At 40.2% G+C, this 17,887-nt stretch overlaps 1 protein-coding gene across 2 annotated transcripts in view; it reads left to right on the top strand.

Annotated features, from left to right (window-relative positions):
* The first annotated feature begins 362 nt into the window (after window positions 1-362).
* The window catches only part of klhl21 (kelch-like family member 21), a 20,938-nt gene continuing 3,413 nt past the window's right edge, over window positions 363-17,887 (top strand). Inside the window, exons 1-4 of one of the 2 annotated variants that reach the window (XM_030732866.1) lie at window positions 363-500; window positions 13,451-14,535; window positions 16,827-17,232; window positions 17,524-17,596. In XM_030732866.1, the coding sequence (XP_030588726.1) occupies window positions 13,509-14,535; window positions 16,827-17,232; window positions 17,524-17,596 (1,506 nt within the window). In that variant the 5' untranslated portion in view covers window positions 363-500; window positions 13,451-13,508. Of the gene's footprint in view, window positions 501-11,768; window positions 11,849-13,450; window positions 14,536-16,826; window positions 17,233-17,523; window positions 17,597-17,887 lie in introns of those variants that run through there. The other variant, XM_030732867.1, reaches the window with a different exon arrangement.

Here is a 17,887-nt window from a genome sequence, read left to right as displayed (position 1 = left end):
TAACAATGTAGAACCACAGTGGCATGGCCTGCTTTAGAAAACAGTCAATCATTAACAACTAATAAGGATCTGAGATGAACTCCAAGACCCCAGAAAACTAGCTAATCATGTTTGTAAATCATACTGTGTGTGTTGTGAATCTTTTATTTATTCAGATTTAGTGATGTAAGTAGTAAGTAATGTCTATTAGTTAAGAATTCGTATAATATACAAATTTCAGTAAAACAACAAACATTATTCTTGCTATTTTATAAATAACATAATTCAGTATTATTATTAGTAGTAGTAGTATTATAGATGCTGATTTAATCGAAGATTTGCGTTTGAAGCTGGTTTTTACGACAGCACTTGAAGGCAGCAGTTATTACAGCACAGGCTGTCATGGCGCAGAGGAGGCCAGACAGGTCCGCGGCGTCAAACTTTCATTTCGGCTCGATTTCTGAGATGTTCACGCGTTACGAGCTGTAAAATTGACCCGCGCTCACTGAAGACACATATCGGTAAGTTGTCAAAAACTGAGTCCGTCTGCTTTTAACGGCAGTTATTTGTTCCGAGCGGAGGACAGCCAGACATTAGCTTTAACGTTACGTACGACTGGAAAAATAACATTCGTATAAATGTGACTTTACTTTGACGATCGCAGGCGGTGTTGACTGTGTAAAATGGGAGCTTTCTCTTCCAAAGTGTTCTGTATGTAGCCTGCATTTTGTTTTAAACACCGTGGGCTAATGAAAATGCTTTTAAAGCCCAGAAACAGTCATTACATTAAAGTAATTGGCTGCACAGAAGTTGCTAACAGTTTCCCCCAGTGTATTTTACCATTGTGTTAATAGGTTTGCTTTAGCAGTTATTGACACTGCATCTCTGCGTGTGCAGCTTTGGACCTGTTAGTGTATCTGAACTGTGGCTGAACATTATCTAGACCATTTGAATGTTATCGCAGTCCAAACATGGCTTATGAGAGAGAAGAGGGACCTTTTTTTTTTTTTCTTCTTCTTCTTCTTCCCCTAAGCATTTCAGGACTTCAGCCTCGCTGCGCTCGCTAATGTGGACATGTATGGCAGCACGATCTGAGTGATGCAAATGTTTATATTAACTTTTTACTGCAACTCGTGTTGCAGGAGCGTGAATTAGAGGAATGCAGGGCGCAGATGAAGGAACATTACTTGGTGTTTTGAAGTCATTCCTGCCAGTAAAGGCTGAGTCATAATGCAGAACCAAATGTTCTGCATGGCACTTAAACTCATTCTGCTCACTCTTGACTACATCAGTTAATGAGCGATGCTTTGATTAACTGTTTGGCAATAGATGGACTCTTTTACTTCACTGGAAGTGCCATTTGCCGGGTGCAGTAGTGGGAAAAATAGAGAAGTAACTGAATTGGTAAAACAGTAACGTTGGTCATTTTGAGCTTTAAAAAATGCGTCATGTATTTTATAAGATGATAAGTTTTGCATGCACAGTAATAATCTGGAACATACGTAATAAAATGGAAATAATGGTAATAAAATGTGTTAATGATAAACACAGTCAACAGCCACAACAAGCATCAGTGTTTATAACTTGTAAATCAAACGTACTCTGCAAGAGTATCGACTGATATAACATCAGTATAATGAAATCCATCAGTCCATTTTCTTATCTGGGTCCGGGTTGTAAGAGCAGCGGTCTAAGCAGAGATGCCCAGCCCTCCTCCTCCCCAGCCACCTCCTGCAGCTCTTCCATGGGGACACTTAAACATTACCAACCCAGCTGAAAGATCTAATCTGTCCAGCGTGTCCTGGGTCTGCCCTGGAGCTACCTCCCAGTAGGACATGCTCACAACACCTCAACAACGAGGCTCCCAGGTGGTGCTTAGTCTGTCTGAACCAGCTGAACTGGCTCCTTTCAGTGTGGAGGAGTAGTGGCTCTACTGAGTCCCTCTTAAATGGCCGGGTTCCCCACCCTATCTCTAAAGGGAGAACCCAGACACTTTAGGGAGGAAACTAATTTCTGCCACTTGTATATTCTTTCAGTCACTACCCACAGCTCGTGGGAAGGCGGTGCAGTGTTTAACACTGTCACCTAACAGCCAGGCATTTCTGGGTTTTGAAACTTGTTGCTGGTCAGCTTGGGGCTTTCTGTGTGAGTTCTCTGTCCTGCAGTCCAAAGACATGCATGTTTAATTTGGTGATGTATAAATTGGCTGTAGGTATGGATGTGAGTAGGAATGAGTTTTCCATCTGGGGGAAAACCAAAAAAAAACCAATCAGTTTGGTTTTGGCACATTTAATGATCACTGTCATTGAGAAGCAATGGTCATTAGATGCTTTCTGTTTGTTAAAACGTGTCTTGTGATTATATAATTTCAACAATTTGAAACCCATCAGTTTAGATGCTGCTGCAGCCTGGGTCTGAGTGCTGTTCATTCTGGTAGCCTCATGCTGGCCCTCCTCAGTAGGGTAGTAGTGGTGTTGCCTTTTTATGGCCTGGACAGCCTCAGCTGCAGACAACCCAAGACTTTCATGTCACTTCACTCTGATGTTTGCCTCAACAGCCTGGAGCGACAGCAGAGAGAGAGAGAAGCTGTCTTTTCTTTGTGTGATTGTTATCCTGCCAGGTGTATGAACCTGACAATTGTTATGCTGCAGTGTGGGTTATTGTGTTGATGGTCAGATGTCCTTTTTTTGGCAAAAAAAAAAAAATCATCTGTTCCCTCCTTTTCATATATAATTTATATTTTTTTATCTTTATAGCAAAACTGTATAAAATATTAATAGTATCAGGGGTTTGGTCAGGGTGGACTGTTTGAGGTTTTGTTGTTGTTTGGCTTTTGCCCCGTTGGAGCTCTGTGGCCTGTACTATGATGCTAGATTTTGGTTTAGCCAGAAAGCTTTGGGGTTAATCCTGTGTTTTCTGTACTATACAGGGGGGTAATTTTATTGTTCTGTAAGCATTAGCCTAATATGATTCTAAAACACTGTACTTGCTGACCTCATATCAAATTTGTACTTGTTTTTTATATTTAATCTTTATTTTCAAACCCTTAAACACCACCAAGGTGGCAGCCGAGAGAATAAAGACTAAAACAGGAGCAGGTTGTGTTCCAAGTTTTGCAACAATTTCACTGCATTATACTTCTAGGCAAAGACACACCTTAATAAAAACCACTGAATGAAGCACATCTCCTCCAAGACAAGCTGTCCCAGATGAACATGCCAGATCCCATCTGCAGGTGGATCATTGACTTCCTGATGAACAGGAAGCAGCACGTGAGGCTGGGGAAGAATGTCTCGGACTCCCGGACCATCAGCACTGGCACTCCTCAGGGCTGTGTCCTCTCTCCTCTGCTCTTCTCCCTGTATACCAACTGCTGCACCTCTGACCACCAGTCTGTCAAGCTTATTAAGTTTGCAGACGACATGACTCTCATCGGACTCATCTCAGACGGGGACGAGTCGGCCTACAGGATGGAGGTCAAACGTCTGGTGTCCTGGTGCAGCCATAATAACCTGGTACTGAACGCCCAGAAGACAGTGGAGATTATAGTGGACTTTAGGAAGCACACAGCCCCTCTACCCTCCATCATCCTGACTGACACCCCCATCACCACAGTGGACTCTTTTCGCTTCCTGGGAACTACCATCACCCAGGACCTCAAGTGGGAGCCCACCATCACCTCTGTCGTCAAAAAGGCCCAGCAGAGGATGTACTTCCTGCGGCAGTTGAAGAAATTCAACTTGCCAGCAAGGACCATGGTGCAGTTCTATACTGCCATCATTGAGTCCATCCTCACCTCCTCCATCACTGTGTGGTACGCTGGAGCCACCACTAGGGACAAACAGAGACTACAGCGCGTTGTGCACTCTGCTGAGAAGGTGATTGGCTGTAACCTCCCATCTCTCCAGGACCTGTACACCTCCAGGACACTGGGGCGTGCAGGTCGGATCACAGCCGACCACTCTCACCCTGGGCACAGACTTTTTGACCCTCTCCCCTCAGGCAGGAGGCTACGGTCCATACGGACCAGAACCTCCCGCCATAAGAACAGTTTCTTCCCCTCTGCTGTTGGACTCATGAACAATTACCCTAAGACTGTTACCACCACCCTCCACAAACGCTGATGACCCTATGTCTATGCACCTGTCTGATTGCACTGATGTACATATTAGTGGAATATAGTCTACATTCTTTTATCTTTTAATTAGTCTCTGCACTGTATATTTTGTAATTTTGTAATATTGTGCTATAGTTATAGCTCTAATATCTCTGTATATTTGCAATTGTATACTTGTATATTGTCTTATAGTTTTTATACTTATTTGTTTTTTTCTGTAAGCACGAAGTACCGCAGCAATTTCCTAATGCTGTGAACCTGTTCACCCATATGGCAATAAAAACCTTCTGATTCTGATTCTGATTCTGACAAACTGTGTGTCCCATTTGGTAATTTAGAAAATGGGGTTATACTTGATTCTAATCTGCTGCTAAGCCTCTTTTACAATGCTGGAACTGCAGCTGCTAGAACACAAAATGTACACCAAGAATACCTGCTCAATCAATCATCAATCACATTAATTTCCCTTTGATCTGTGACAAACTGAAGAGATTACCACATCTCGTTTTAGATTGGTCAGATGCTGCCAACACCACCCATTTCATGTGAACGTGCAGGAGAAACCCTGCATTAACTTAACGTGTTGATAACCAGCTTTGTGTGACCACTTATCCCGATTGCCAGTGTTTAAGTAAGTGAATCCATATAATGGAAAGATACCCTGAGTATGCTGAACTCATTTTGCAGTACATGGCCCAGAGGGTGATCAGGATATTTTGAGTTGTTTGCATGCAATCTAATGGTGTTCCTCAAAGCTCCATCTTTGACCCCTTGTTGTTCTATGTTTACATGTTAGCCAAACATTATAATTTTTATGCAATAATAACAAGATCTGTATGCAATTTAAAAAAAGGTTGAAAACCTGAAAGGCTATAGTATTATGTAAGTATAGCAGTTTTTTTGTATTCAAATCAAGTGCTGAAAAACTAATAATTTTCATACTAATTTTAGGAGAATATTAATGTTGACTTGGTAAACCTTGCAAAGTTTCAATAGTGTGATTCTATATACAGAAGCTTTTCTACTGTTGATACTGAATGACAGAAATGCAAAACAGAGCAGAAGCCTGTGTGTGAATTTTCTTTGGTGGTCATTGCAAGTTTGCACCAGCAAGGGGCAACACTGGCACTGAAACCAAGAGACAGAACACACTGTTCCTGCACCTCCATGTAAACCAAGTCTGTCTTTGATTTACTCTGTTCACATCAACACAGCAGCTTCCATATAAACATCTCTTCTGTGGCGATACTGGAAGACACACAGTTTTGTGAAGCTGTGGCACAAAGTCACATTTCCATCGAGTAAATCAGCATTTTTTTTTTTTTTTTTTTTTTTTGGCATGTTTAAATGTTGCGAGGTGGCTTTTTCAAGATGATGTTTTCATTTTTGGGTTCTTTTTGTTTTTATTTCTCCTGAGTGGTATGCATTTTGACCTTTTGCTTTTTCGGTGAATGGCAATTCTGCAGTCGCCTCACCACTTTACTTCAGACTCAAATGTCACAGCAACTGTTCACAATTCCCTGGCTTTTATTCTTTAATCACTGCAAAGTTTGCTTTTTAAAAAAATATTCAGCTTAGTAACTGTGGTGTAAGACAGTAGTTGACTAAAAAAAAAAATTGACTGAAATTAAAGTTTTTTTTTTAAACCAATTTATTGGTTGCATTATTGGATTATATATATTGAAATATGCCTATTCTACTGTGGCCCACATTGCAACCAGCAAATAGAAAAACTCTGCAAAACCACCCAAAACACAACGGAAGTCAAAAGAAAAAATAATAGAAAAAATGCTTTGTTGGCCTGCACTGCTATCTGGTCTACAACTCTGGCCCCTCCCGCAGATGGCTGACTCATGTGACTTGTTGGGCCTTACCCTATCCAAAGCCTGGGTCCAGGGTAGGACCCCAGTGTCCATGATCTGCTGAGTTCCTTTTTTCTTCTTCTTCTTCACAGAGGTCTTTTTTTTTTTTTTTTTTTTTAGAGCCTGACTGATATACTGGCAGGAATGGTATACTGGCTGATATTGGTATCAACATTTATAATGTAATTTATAATGATAAGTGAAAATTTAAAAATTAAATAAGAGATGGGAGAAACACCCTTCACCCTTCACCATAGTTGATGTGGCAGTTAGTTCACTCCTTGTTGGCACAGCAGAGTCGGCCACAGTGTAAACGGACTGGGCATCTCTGCTTAGACTGCCGTCCCTGCGACTGAGATCCAGATAAAAAAAATCAGAGGGAGAATCGACAGATGATGCCACATTGGTGGTGAGGATATGTAAAGTATTGCAAGTTTTATACTTATCCTTTACACTACATAGACATCTTTTTTGACACTTCAGAAGACTCTAAGTAAGTATTCTCTAGAGGAAACGTTACACCTAGCTGACTGTTAGGTCCAAAGATGGAAAAACGGGCCTTTTTTCACAGGTAGTCTGTTCCTCCAGCTGCCAAAATTAATGAATCCATCCAGAATGACTATTGATGCAGAACAAATGGGGCAAATGTTCAATGAGAGTTTTGTCTCAGGAGACCAAGTTGAAATTGACCACCAATTTGAGTGAAATGTCTCTATCTATTGGGTAGATTGCCAAGAACTTGTCTTAGTCTCTGTTCTGGCCTTAGCAAGCCTTCCCTGTTTTTTCCTGTGTGAGTTTGTCTTGCTCTGTTTTTGCCCTCCATGCAGCACATTCCCATCGGCAATTAGAGTTGGAGTACTTGAGGCCAGTCAGAGGAGAGCTCTGGTGCCGGGGTGCTATTCTCTCGACAGTATTTGAGCTGTGTGTTTGTGGCTTTCTATTCCTTGTGGACAGAAATGTGTTTGAGGTTAACGTTGTGACTTTCTCTTATCTTGACCAGCCTCTGGGTTTGCCGTGGTTCTGTTTTTTGATGGCGATAGTGGCTTGTCTGGCTCTTACTTTAATTATTAATTAAAATCTTTGTTTTATTGCCAGTGTTGCCTCTCTGTCTCATTTTCCAACCAGGATGCTTTTATTGTTGCTTCCCCACATCCTCTTGACTTTGTAGGACTGTTTGTACTAATCTTGTTGCACCATTATTAAGCCAAAAGGTTTTCTTCACTGTTTTGATTTATGATCAGGGAAAGTATCTGGAAAAACTAATGCAATTCATCTCATTCCAAGACGTGCTTTGTGTTTGATGTTCATTTGCAAACAAATGATGGTGTGGCAGGTATAAACCTTATACCTGCCACACAAGCTGATATGATTTGGCTCAAAGTAGACCTGTGCAGTCCAGCCTCACAGAGCTGCTGTTCTGGTTGTGGTTTCTGTGCCTCATTACAGGATGTTTGAACTCTGATTCAGGATAGTAGGTTCATTCAGATGTCAAAGGAACCTCAGGGTTTCTATTTAAAGTAGTTGTTTGTCTACAGATGGCTCCTAAATACAAAAATAGACCATCTCATCAACCATTTGAAAGAGCAGAGAATAAAATACACCAGCCAACCTGTAATTTTATCTTAGCCATATGTCTAATAGCATTGTACTTCCTTGAGTGTTTTAACTTCAGACCATAAGTTTAGTTTTGTGATCATACTGTAATGTTTTGTTAAGAAAGGGGGGCATTGGACTGGGGTCGCTGTCACATACTGACTGGTCTTTCTCATAGCATTGAGATTGTTTCCACACCTCTACTGTTTCCCTCATCCTTCTTTTGGGAGTCTACATTTCTGTCAGCTATTCTTGGGGCTGGTTGGTCAACACACTGAGTGTAAGTTGCTCAAGACTCAACATACTACATTTAGTAAGACTTTTTCTTGTGCCTTATTTAATTTCATTTTGAGCTGTTTTACTTACCGGCTCCATACGTAAAACAAAGTACTATACAATATATTTACTTTGTTTTACCCCAGTTTTACTGTAATTTATTTAGATTTTGACTTTTTGACTTCTTTATTGTATTATAGTTAGCATTTTTTATATATATATATATATATATATATATATATATATATATATATATATATATATATTAGGGGTGGGACTTTAACGCGTTAATTTCGATTAATTAATTATGGGGAAATTAACGCGTTAACAATTTTAACGCATTTTAATCGCACTTTGCACTGTGGAACGTTTCTCAGTGCGCGAGTTCCCGGCATACAGATTATATCGACGCACAATGTCCAAATTAGGGGCCGCATCCTGCGAAGGACCCGGCCCACGTCTTTCGGAGACCACGAACACCACAAAGGCCGGAAGTGAGCGGCTAGCCTTCATATCAGCTGCCGTCACCTCTGTGTAGCTTATGTCGCCTAGCAACCGTGAGTGCGAAGCACAGCTGTGTAAAAACAGCTGGTTAAACGGAGAACGAACTTTTTCTCCTTTTTGTGGTTTAATTTTAAGTCTTTAATTCAAAATAAGCTGTTAAAACAAGCATAACACATTTCAACATCAAGGAATACAGCTGAGAGAATGATTAATTTCCAACTATAACAAGTGAAACATTAATGTTGAATAAAACTATCCAGTTATGATGCTTAACTTTAATTTCAGGAGTTTGCTTATCACAGGAGCACTTCCACCCTTCGTTGGTCTGTGTAGTAGACTGGTGGGAAAATGAACAAAATTTTGAAGTTTAAGCTTATGTATATTGATTTATTCATCAACTAAACTTAAATTAATATTTCTCATGTCAAATATTGAAATGCGATTAAAATGCGATTAATTTCGATTAATTAATTACAAAGCTTGTAATTAATTCGATTAATTTTTTTAATCAAGTCCCACCCCTAATATATAAATATATATATATATATATATATATATATATATATATATATATATATATATATATATATATATATATATATATATATATATATATATAAAATTTTTTTTTTTTATTTTGGGGGGTATTAGAGGTTATATTTAATATTTTGGCTGCTGTAACACAAAAATTCTCCCAACTTTTGGTCTAAATAATAATCATCTCCCAAAGAGCTAAGCAACCCTTCAGGTTTTTCTGTTGTGATAATGCACACTGATTGGCAATGAGAAGACAAAGCTCAAACTTAAGGCAAAAACTTATGCTGTGCAGAAGTCTTGAGCCACACCTCATTTCTTTATATTTTGCGTTCAAGGAGCCAAAATGAGATGAGGGGTGGCTCGAGACTTTTGCACAGTACTGTATGAATCTGTTTGCAACTACTTTTGTTTGGTAAGGTAAATTTATGTCAGGTAAAGGAGGGTGTACAGGAATGTATTTTATATTATATTGCACTTAAAAAACCTGATTTTGCTTGTATATCCTGTCAGTTATAGTTCTTAGAAAATTGAATTTGGCCAAGGAAATTGGAATTGGTGCCTCTAACATAAACACGTGGCATCGCGATGTCATTAAATATTTCATATAATTAAAAAAAAGTTTAATCTACTTTATTTAGTTTGTATATTTTTACTTACAATGCATAAAAGCATAATGGTTAAAACAGATAAAACATTCAAATAAAGATAAGATGTAAAATGCTTTCAGCCCCTGTTGTAGAGCACAGTGGGAGAACTACAGTAAATTGTTTCATGGCTGAGTGAAAGGCAAGCCCATCAGTTCGGTGTTAGAAAATGCCATCGTCTCATCAAACATAATGAAAATCACTTACACAGAAGTCAGCGACATGTGTTTTCTCAATGCAGGCTGGGTTGTGAGGCTCTGTCTGCCCTTCAGGAGAGCAGTTTGATCCCTCGCAGAGCTATTTGGACCTCTGCATTGTTGAACCCTGGTGTGGAATTTGAGCTAAATCCTTTGGCCAGAGGACCAGGGGCTTTATAGCAACCTTTAAACAAATCGCTGTAAGGAGATACCTGTATATTTAGAAAAGGACAGATTATCTCCAAATACTGACAAGAATTTTAGAAAAGATTTAATGCAGGTTTCTATTAATCACTCTACCGTCTGTTCTTGCTGTCCTGGTGATTTAACAGGAGTGTATATCTGAAATGTAATGCCGGTACAGGTTAAACTGTACTTCTCAGGAAGCGGCCACAGAGGAGGTGCAGGGATGTGTTACCATCTGTTTATTTCAGAACTGAATGTGTTTAATCTGTTTTTCCAGTCAGAATTTGATGGATGGACTATCTTGTGTTTTACTGAACAGTCTAAAAAAAATAAATAATAAATCCATTCTTTTATCTGTGGCCAAGACTGTTACTAAATATTATTTTCATTTTTGAGTTACACTCAGATGATTTACTCTGTTGGTTCTTTGCTCTGTAAAACATAATCAATAGGCTAAGATGATGCCTTTAAATTGTGTTTTGTCTGATAAATAGTCTAAATGACAAATACGTTATTTTAATGTTGCTTTTTTCATTTATACAGCCTTATTTTCCTCAGTTAATCAATTAATTGTTTAGCGTATAAAATGCAAAAAGTAAGAAATGAAACTTTGCAATAGTCTGTAATAATATCTTGAAATATTGTTACACATCAAAAAATTTAATAAGAAGAAAAGCAGAGCAGATGGTATCTGAGAGCGGCTGTTTTTCCTAAAATATTAACCCTAACCCGGTTCCTCAGTCTGTCAGACCCACCTTTCACTCGTGCCATGTAAGCTGAGATGGCGACTGGTAAAACGCTCAGCTTGAGGCTTCAAAAACAGGAATTCGCAACACAGTGGGCGACGTCACAGTGACTACGTCAAGTAAAAAAATTATTACAACCATTACAAAGAAAACTGCTGGCATTGCAGGTGTGAAATATTCCTAGACTGCTGACCTTTTGCGCTACCTTTCTCCATGCTATGTTAGCTTTGGTGCTAGAAACTGCAATTCTTCCCGCACGTGACATAATAAACAGAGCAACATGGAGTTTAACTGATTGAATTGGTAACGGATCAGTTCACGATATCTGCATAAGCTTTTTGATTCAGGATCAGAACCCTGTCCAGTCCAAGTGGGTGCATCTCTGACAGCCAAAATATTGATATTTTTGAACCATGGCTAAAATTTGGAGCTTTGCATTGTGGAGAAGTGGTGTTCATGCAGTTTCTTTTTTGTTTTTGTTTTTTTAGTCCAGAGTGAAATTTTTGAGGGTACACTGTGAATACATTTACACACCAAATCCAGACACAGCTTCAAAGACTCTACAGCCAAGTTGGCAGCCCTTACACACTGCTTTAAGTGTAATGCTGAAGCAGCATGATATCACAAATCTAGTAATTTCTACATGTAAATTCTGTGTCATGAAATAAGTCCAAGAGTAGTTGGGGTGTTTCAGTCTTTACAAACACTGCCATCCTTTAATAAAAGTTTTTTTTTCTGTTGTTTTTTGTCATATTAGGAGTATGTTTCTGATACTGGAGTAGGTCTTGTAAGTGTCCTGTGATCAGAGCAGGTCTGTGCTTCTGTGCTGTTTTGTTAAGCAAATTTCTGGATATCAGGACAGGAAGGTGTGTTTTGGTCTGCTGCTGCGCTGCAGGTTTGGAGGAGGCCCAGGCTCAGCTGGCTCTTCCCTCAAAGACTGACTGACCACAGAGACATACCAGTAGGCGGGGGTTTATGCTCTCCCCACGGCGTCAGCCCACTGCATGTTAGGTGTCCCCCCCCCCACTCTTGTCTGGAAATGGACACTGCTGGTGTATTTATAGCCCCCGAGCTCAACCAGGCTCTCTTTCTTAAACACAGTTAAGGAGTTGTTCATATTCAGAGTCGTGCTGAGCTCTGCCGTCGTGCTCTCTAAACAATATACTCTGTCGCTTTGCTTGTGAAACGTTGCCCGGACGCTCATCAGGTAGGTGAAGAATGTATTTGATTTAAAAATCTTCCATTTATTATTATAATTGGTGTGATCATACACTGATACACTGAACTATTAGTGAGATTTGTTTCTCTTGTCATCTGGCTCTTAGATTGTAGAAAATGTAAACTTGTAGCTTGTTTTTGAACTTTGACAAAACCTGTTGTCTTCAACAGTAAATGTTTAACATCATAGCCATTACTAAATTTATCATTATAGACAGGTATGTGTTTTCTATGCTTGACAGTGGTTAGTCAAATGACTGGAAATGAATAAGCCACTATTTTGCTAATCACATTCATCATGCAAACATGTCAAAATCCTTTTTCAGCTTCTCAGTCACAGGGCTTAAAGTTGAGGGGAATTTCATCCCTCAAATGCTTCCCATAAGGGGGATTAATACAAGGGGAATATTACATGTGAGATTCACTACAGGTCTTACATCATCCAGTTCTTACCTCAGATTGTGTTTTGTCATCCTTCAACAGCTCCGACATCTCATATGTCTGTGTTAGCAGCTCAGGACCATATATTTCACACATGGCACAGTTCATTCCGGTTTTGTGAGTTGGAACCACAGTTAGCCTGACAGTTGTCTTTGGGCTGTCGCTTCATTTTCAGTAGTGTTAGGATTACCTGTTTGAGCGAGCTAAAGATTTAAATTGTGTATATTTGTGCTGTTCCTTTGACACCTGGTCTGTGTGTGTGTGTGCGCTTGTGTGCATGTGTTTGTATTTATTTATTCATTTTTTTGAGTGGGTTCCTTCCTCATCCATTGACATAGACATCCATTTTTACCATGTCGTCCATCTAGTTCACATCTTTGAATCCTGTCTCATCAGGGAGAAGTGTGATGGTATAACTTCCTGAAACAGCAGAGGAAGCCCGTAGTCTTGCAAACAAATGAAAAGAAAGTTGAGCTAAACATTATTGTGTATAATTGTGTGTGAGAATTTTCTGCACTATAAGTTCTAAATTTGTAGAAACTGATTAATTTATACCTGCAATCCCCAAAATGTGTTTCTCATTATCAAATGTGACTTAAAACTAAATATCCTCAAGCTTCTTTTTAACTAACAAACACTCTAAAAGCCTAAAGGGGGTGTCCACACAGGAAGCAACTAGCAGTGACATAGCAACCAGTGACCATCGAAAGTTGATGACAATCAGCAACTTCAAATGGCGATGGGCAAAATGACAGCTAGCAGCATGAAATGGGTCCCAAAATTAATTTTTCTCAACTTTGAGATTAAAGTGATGACCAATGAGATCACAGGACACCGTTAACATATGAGGCGCATAAATACATTAGAGGGTTTCCTAGACAACCAGAGCCTGAACCGTCCATTAGCAACCAACTGTCACTGTGACAAAGTGATGTGCTGCGTGCTCCATGTGTGAATGCCCCTCCAAGGCTTTCGATTTGTTAGTAAAACTGAGCTTGAAGAAAACTGTATTGGTTATTATTTTAACATTTTCTTGACCGAAAAATTGTTTTGATCAAGAAAATAATCAATGGATTGACAGCTCTCTGTAGCCCCGTGTGGTGTGTTGGGTTTAAAATTGATTTACATTTCTGATGTTTATCTGTTTCAGATGAAAACACAATTCTGAGAACGACAACTGGAAACAGAGAGACCTAAAAAGAGGAGAGATGGAAAAACCAGTGCTACAGACACAACCATCCACCTTGCCTTTTTTTGACACGGCCCACGCTTTCAACCTTTTGCGGGGAATTCACGAACTACGTGCTGAGCGAAAGTTTTTCGATGTGACATTATGCGCCGAGGGCCGCGAGTTCCACTGTCACCGCACAGTGTTGGCCGCTGCCAGCACCTACTTCCGAGCTATGTTTGCAGGGACGCTGAGGGAGAGTGTTATGGACCGGGTCGTTCTACACGAGGTGTCGGGTGAGCTTTTAGGTCTGCTGGTGGACTTCTGTTACACTGGTCGGGTCACCGTCACTCAGGATAACGTTGACCTGCTGCTGAAGACAGCTGATCTGTTTCAGTTCCCCTCAGTCAAAGAGGCCTGCTGTGCTTTTCTGGAGCAGCGGTTGGATGTTTCCAACTGCTTAGAGATCCAGGACTTTGCAGAGGCCTACGCATGCAGAGAGCTGGCAGTCAGTGCACGGCGCTTTGTCCTCAAAAATATAATGGAGCTAGCTAAAGGGACGGACTTTGAACGCTTGCCGTGGAAGCGCCTTCTTGAGTTTGTGTCAGACGATGAGCTTTGTGTGGACAAGGAGGAGACAGTTTATCAAATTGCAGTGCGCTGGGTGAAGGCTGATCTCCAGCGACGACTGCACTACTGGCCCGAGCTCCTCCAGCAGGTCAGACTCCCCTTTGTCAGAAGGTTCTTCCTGTTGGCCCATGTGGAGAGCGACCCGCTTGTCTACCTTTCTCCAACCTGTCTCCGTATGGTGAATGAAGCCCGCAGCTTCCAGTCCTGTGAGTATGACCGTCACGACAGGCCGTGCCACCGCATGCGACCTCGGCCGTCCACGGGATTGGCAGAAATCCTGGTGGTAGTAGGAGGCTGCGACCAAGACTGCGATGAGCTGGTTACAGTGGACTGTTACAACCCTCATACTGGACAGTGGCGCTACCTGGCTGAATTCCCTGACCACCTTGGGGGAGGCTACAGCATAGCAGCACTCGGAAATGATATGTATGTCACAGGTAAGCCATGTGAAGACATTAAAACTAAGGCTGTGATTGCCGATCCAGACCAATCCAGTTTTATTTCTAGATCACTTTTTAAAACAGCATAGTTTAACAAAGTGCAGTACAAAACACTTAAAACACTACATAGCAAAACAATAAAATGATAAAAACAATAAATACAGAGTAAGAACACAGTACTCTGATTCTGAGTTAAAAGTCTTGGAGTAAAAATTTGTTTTAAGACATATTTTAAAAACTGGCAACGAGCGGGCCATCCTAACATGGGCAGGGAAATTAATCAAAGTTTGGGGCTATAGCTGAAAAAAGCTCGATCACCCCTGGTTTTCAGCAGTTTTTGGGACTTCCAGGAGCAGCTGGTCCACTGACCTCAGTGACCTTGAGGGGACGAATGGAGCCAGCAGCTTAGATGTGCAAGTTGGTGCTGAGCCATTAAAAGTTTTAAAAACAAGCAACAAAATCTTAAAATGGATCCTAAAAAACAGGAAGCCAGTGGAAGGAGGCCAGGATGAGGGGAAGCTGCTTAGATTTGCAAGCACCTTTTAAAAGATGAGTAACAGCATTCTGAACTACCTGCAGGCCAGTGAATCATTTTTAAGGCCAATGTTGCCTCTGACAGTGGACTCATCTCTGTGCTTGTCCTGCTAGACCTCAGTGCAGCTTTCAATACTGTTGACCATAACATTATGTCACAGAGATTAGAGCATACTATAGGTATTAAAGGTACTGCGCTACAGTGGTTTGAATCATATTTATCTAATAGACTCCAATTTGTTCATGTAAATGGGGAGTCTTCTTCACGCACAAAGGTTAATTATGGAGTTCCACAGGGTTCTGTGCTAGGACCTATTTTATTTACACTATACATGCTTCAATCAGGCAGTATTATTAGACAGCATTGCATACATTTTCATTGTGGTGATACCCAGCTTTATCGATCCATGAAGCCAGATGACACACATCAATTAGTTAAATGTTGATAAAAGCATGAATGAGATGTTTATTTTTAAGATGAAGCTGATTTTTCCTTGGATAAAAGCCTCAAATGGTTAAAAACTAGCTTTAAAAACAGAATTTAGCTGTTTATCTAGTTTAAAATCAGTCTAATTTGACACCAAAGTTGTTAACTATGTTTTACAAATGAGTCATCCTAATGTATACAGTAACATATTTGTCATAATCGAGTCATCCTAATTCTAAACATAGTTAAATATTGTCACTCACAACATTTATTTGTCCGTAGACAGTATATAATAAATTATTACAACCACCGTAACACCTCTTGTTGATTTGTGACATTTGTATTTAGAAGCCTCAGCTCGAGCTTTGCGGCCATTGTTGACTTCATTTTGCTGTTCCTGCTCTGCTCTGAAAAGGACACCATCTATTGCTTATTAATAAACTGCAGTCTTTTTGGCTACTGACTGTGTGTGAACAAGTAGATGTGAGGCAGGACACAGTGTGCTGCCAGAACAGCAGTGGTGTCATCTTCATCACCACCATCATTACCAGTAGACTGGCCGTGTCCGAACAGTATTTCTCTTGAGAAATCATCATAGACCTTCACTTAAAGCTTGTGACTCCTACAAGACTGATGGTGGGCTATAAAGTTAGTAGTGTTACCTTATGCCTCACTGACAGAAATAACAGCAGCCTGTGATTGCATAATGTTGTCAGGCAGATTTGCTTTTCCTAACATTTGATACACTATCTTTGAATAAACAAAGTAAATTGTTGTAATCTCCACAGTCTGGTGACACCAGATGGTGACTTTTAAACGGGGCTTTCCAGACATTGAATGTTAAGCAAAGCTGCATTACAAAACAAGAGCACTTTGAAACTGTCCTCCAAGATAGATACTTTTTTGACACCATCAAGATGATGTCTCCCCAATTTATGATATGTTATGAACCGTTTATTTGACCCTATCTTGCAATGGTGAAGAATCCTTCCAAAAATTCCTTGATCCAAAGCCAGGTCTGAGTCAGCTCCAAAGGTTCACCTATAGATTGGGCCAAGTCCTACCTTTGGTTAATTTAAAAAAAAAAAAAACAGAAGAAAAAATGTCATTCAAATCCGGCCATAATGTTCTAAGTAATCCTGCTAACAACCAGACAAACCAGCTCAATTACATAACCTCCTTGGTTGGAGGTAAAAGCATTACAAAGGACTCAGTGAGGTGATGCTTAAGGATGATGAGACTTTACAGCAAACGCAATGAACCTATTACTTCATTTGGCAAATGTATGAATTTTCCTGATATTTCTAGATATATCTGTGTCCTTTAGGTGGCTCTGATGGCTCCCGTCTCTATGACGGTGTGTGGCGATACAAGTCCAGTGTGAATGAGTGGACAGAGGTGTCACCCATGCTGAAGGCTCGTGAATACCACAGCTCCTGTGTGCTGAAAGGCCAGCTCTATGTGGTGGCTTCAGATAGCACCGAGCGCTATGATCAGGCTCTAGACTGCTGGGAGGCCTTGCCAGCCATGCTGCATCCAATGGACAACTGCTCCACCACCGCATGCAGCGGACGCCTGTATGCCATCGGCTCTCTGACCGGTGAGGACACCATGGCCATCCAGAGCTACGATGTAGACACCAACCGCTGGACCATGGTCAACTGTGGACAGCTGCCTCCGTGGTCCTTCACACCAAAAACTGTGACCCTCAATGGCCTCATCTATTTTGTCAGGTGAGAAGAATCTTTTCCTGTTGTTTCTTACATTTAATTGGCTTTTTTTTTATTATAGTCTAAATATAAATGGTAAACACCAGTGGTAGAAAGTACATTTACTTCAGTAATTTGCTTCAGAAGAGATTAGATCTTATTTCTTTCTTATAATTTACTTTTTATTCCCACATAAATTTGCTGCACTGAATGTTGATAGAGTTTTCTGCATCTCATGTAGAATCACAGGGTTGTTAGATTTGAAGCTGTGATTGTTTTGGCATCTATTTGAATTGAGTATCTTTCTATTTGCAGGGATGACTCAGCGGAGGTCGACGTTTATAATCCTCAAAAAAACAAGTGGGACAAAATTAGTCCGATGACCCAGGTTAGTATTTCACACCAGGTGCTCATGTGCTCCAATAGTCATCATTGGTGATCTGTAATAGTCCTTATGCAGCACAAACAACACAATTGTCACCCAAACACGTTACAAAATGATGATAAATGCATGAATAAAAATAAAACTGCTGTTTTCAATGCCGCAACTTATCACACATTGATTTTGTCTTTGGTTGGGTGTTCTGAAATTCTGAAATGCTGTTATGTTGGCATGTAACAACAGTAATTTGGTTCTTAATTGATTCTTGATTCTAAATTTATGTACAGCACTTTAGTC

This window comes from Archocentrus centrarchus, chromosome 7 (assembly GCF_007364275.1).
Source record: "Archocentrus centrarchus isolate MPI-CPG fArcCen1 chromosome 7, fArcCen1, whole genome shotgun sequence".
NCBI classification, from domain to species: Eukaryota; Metazoa; Chordata; class Actinopteri; order Cichliformes; family Cichlidae; genus Archocentrus; species Archocentrus centrarchus.
The sequence above is the reverse complement of the archived record's forward strand: the minus strand, read 5'-3'. Positions and strand labels throughout refer to the sequence as shown.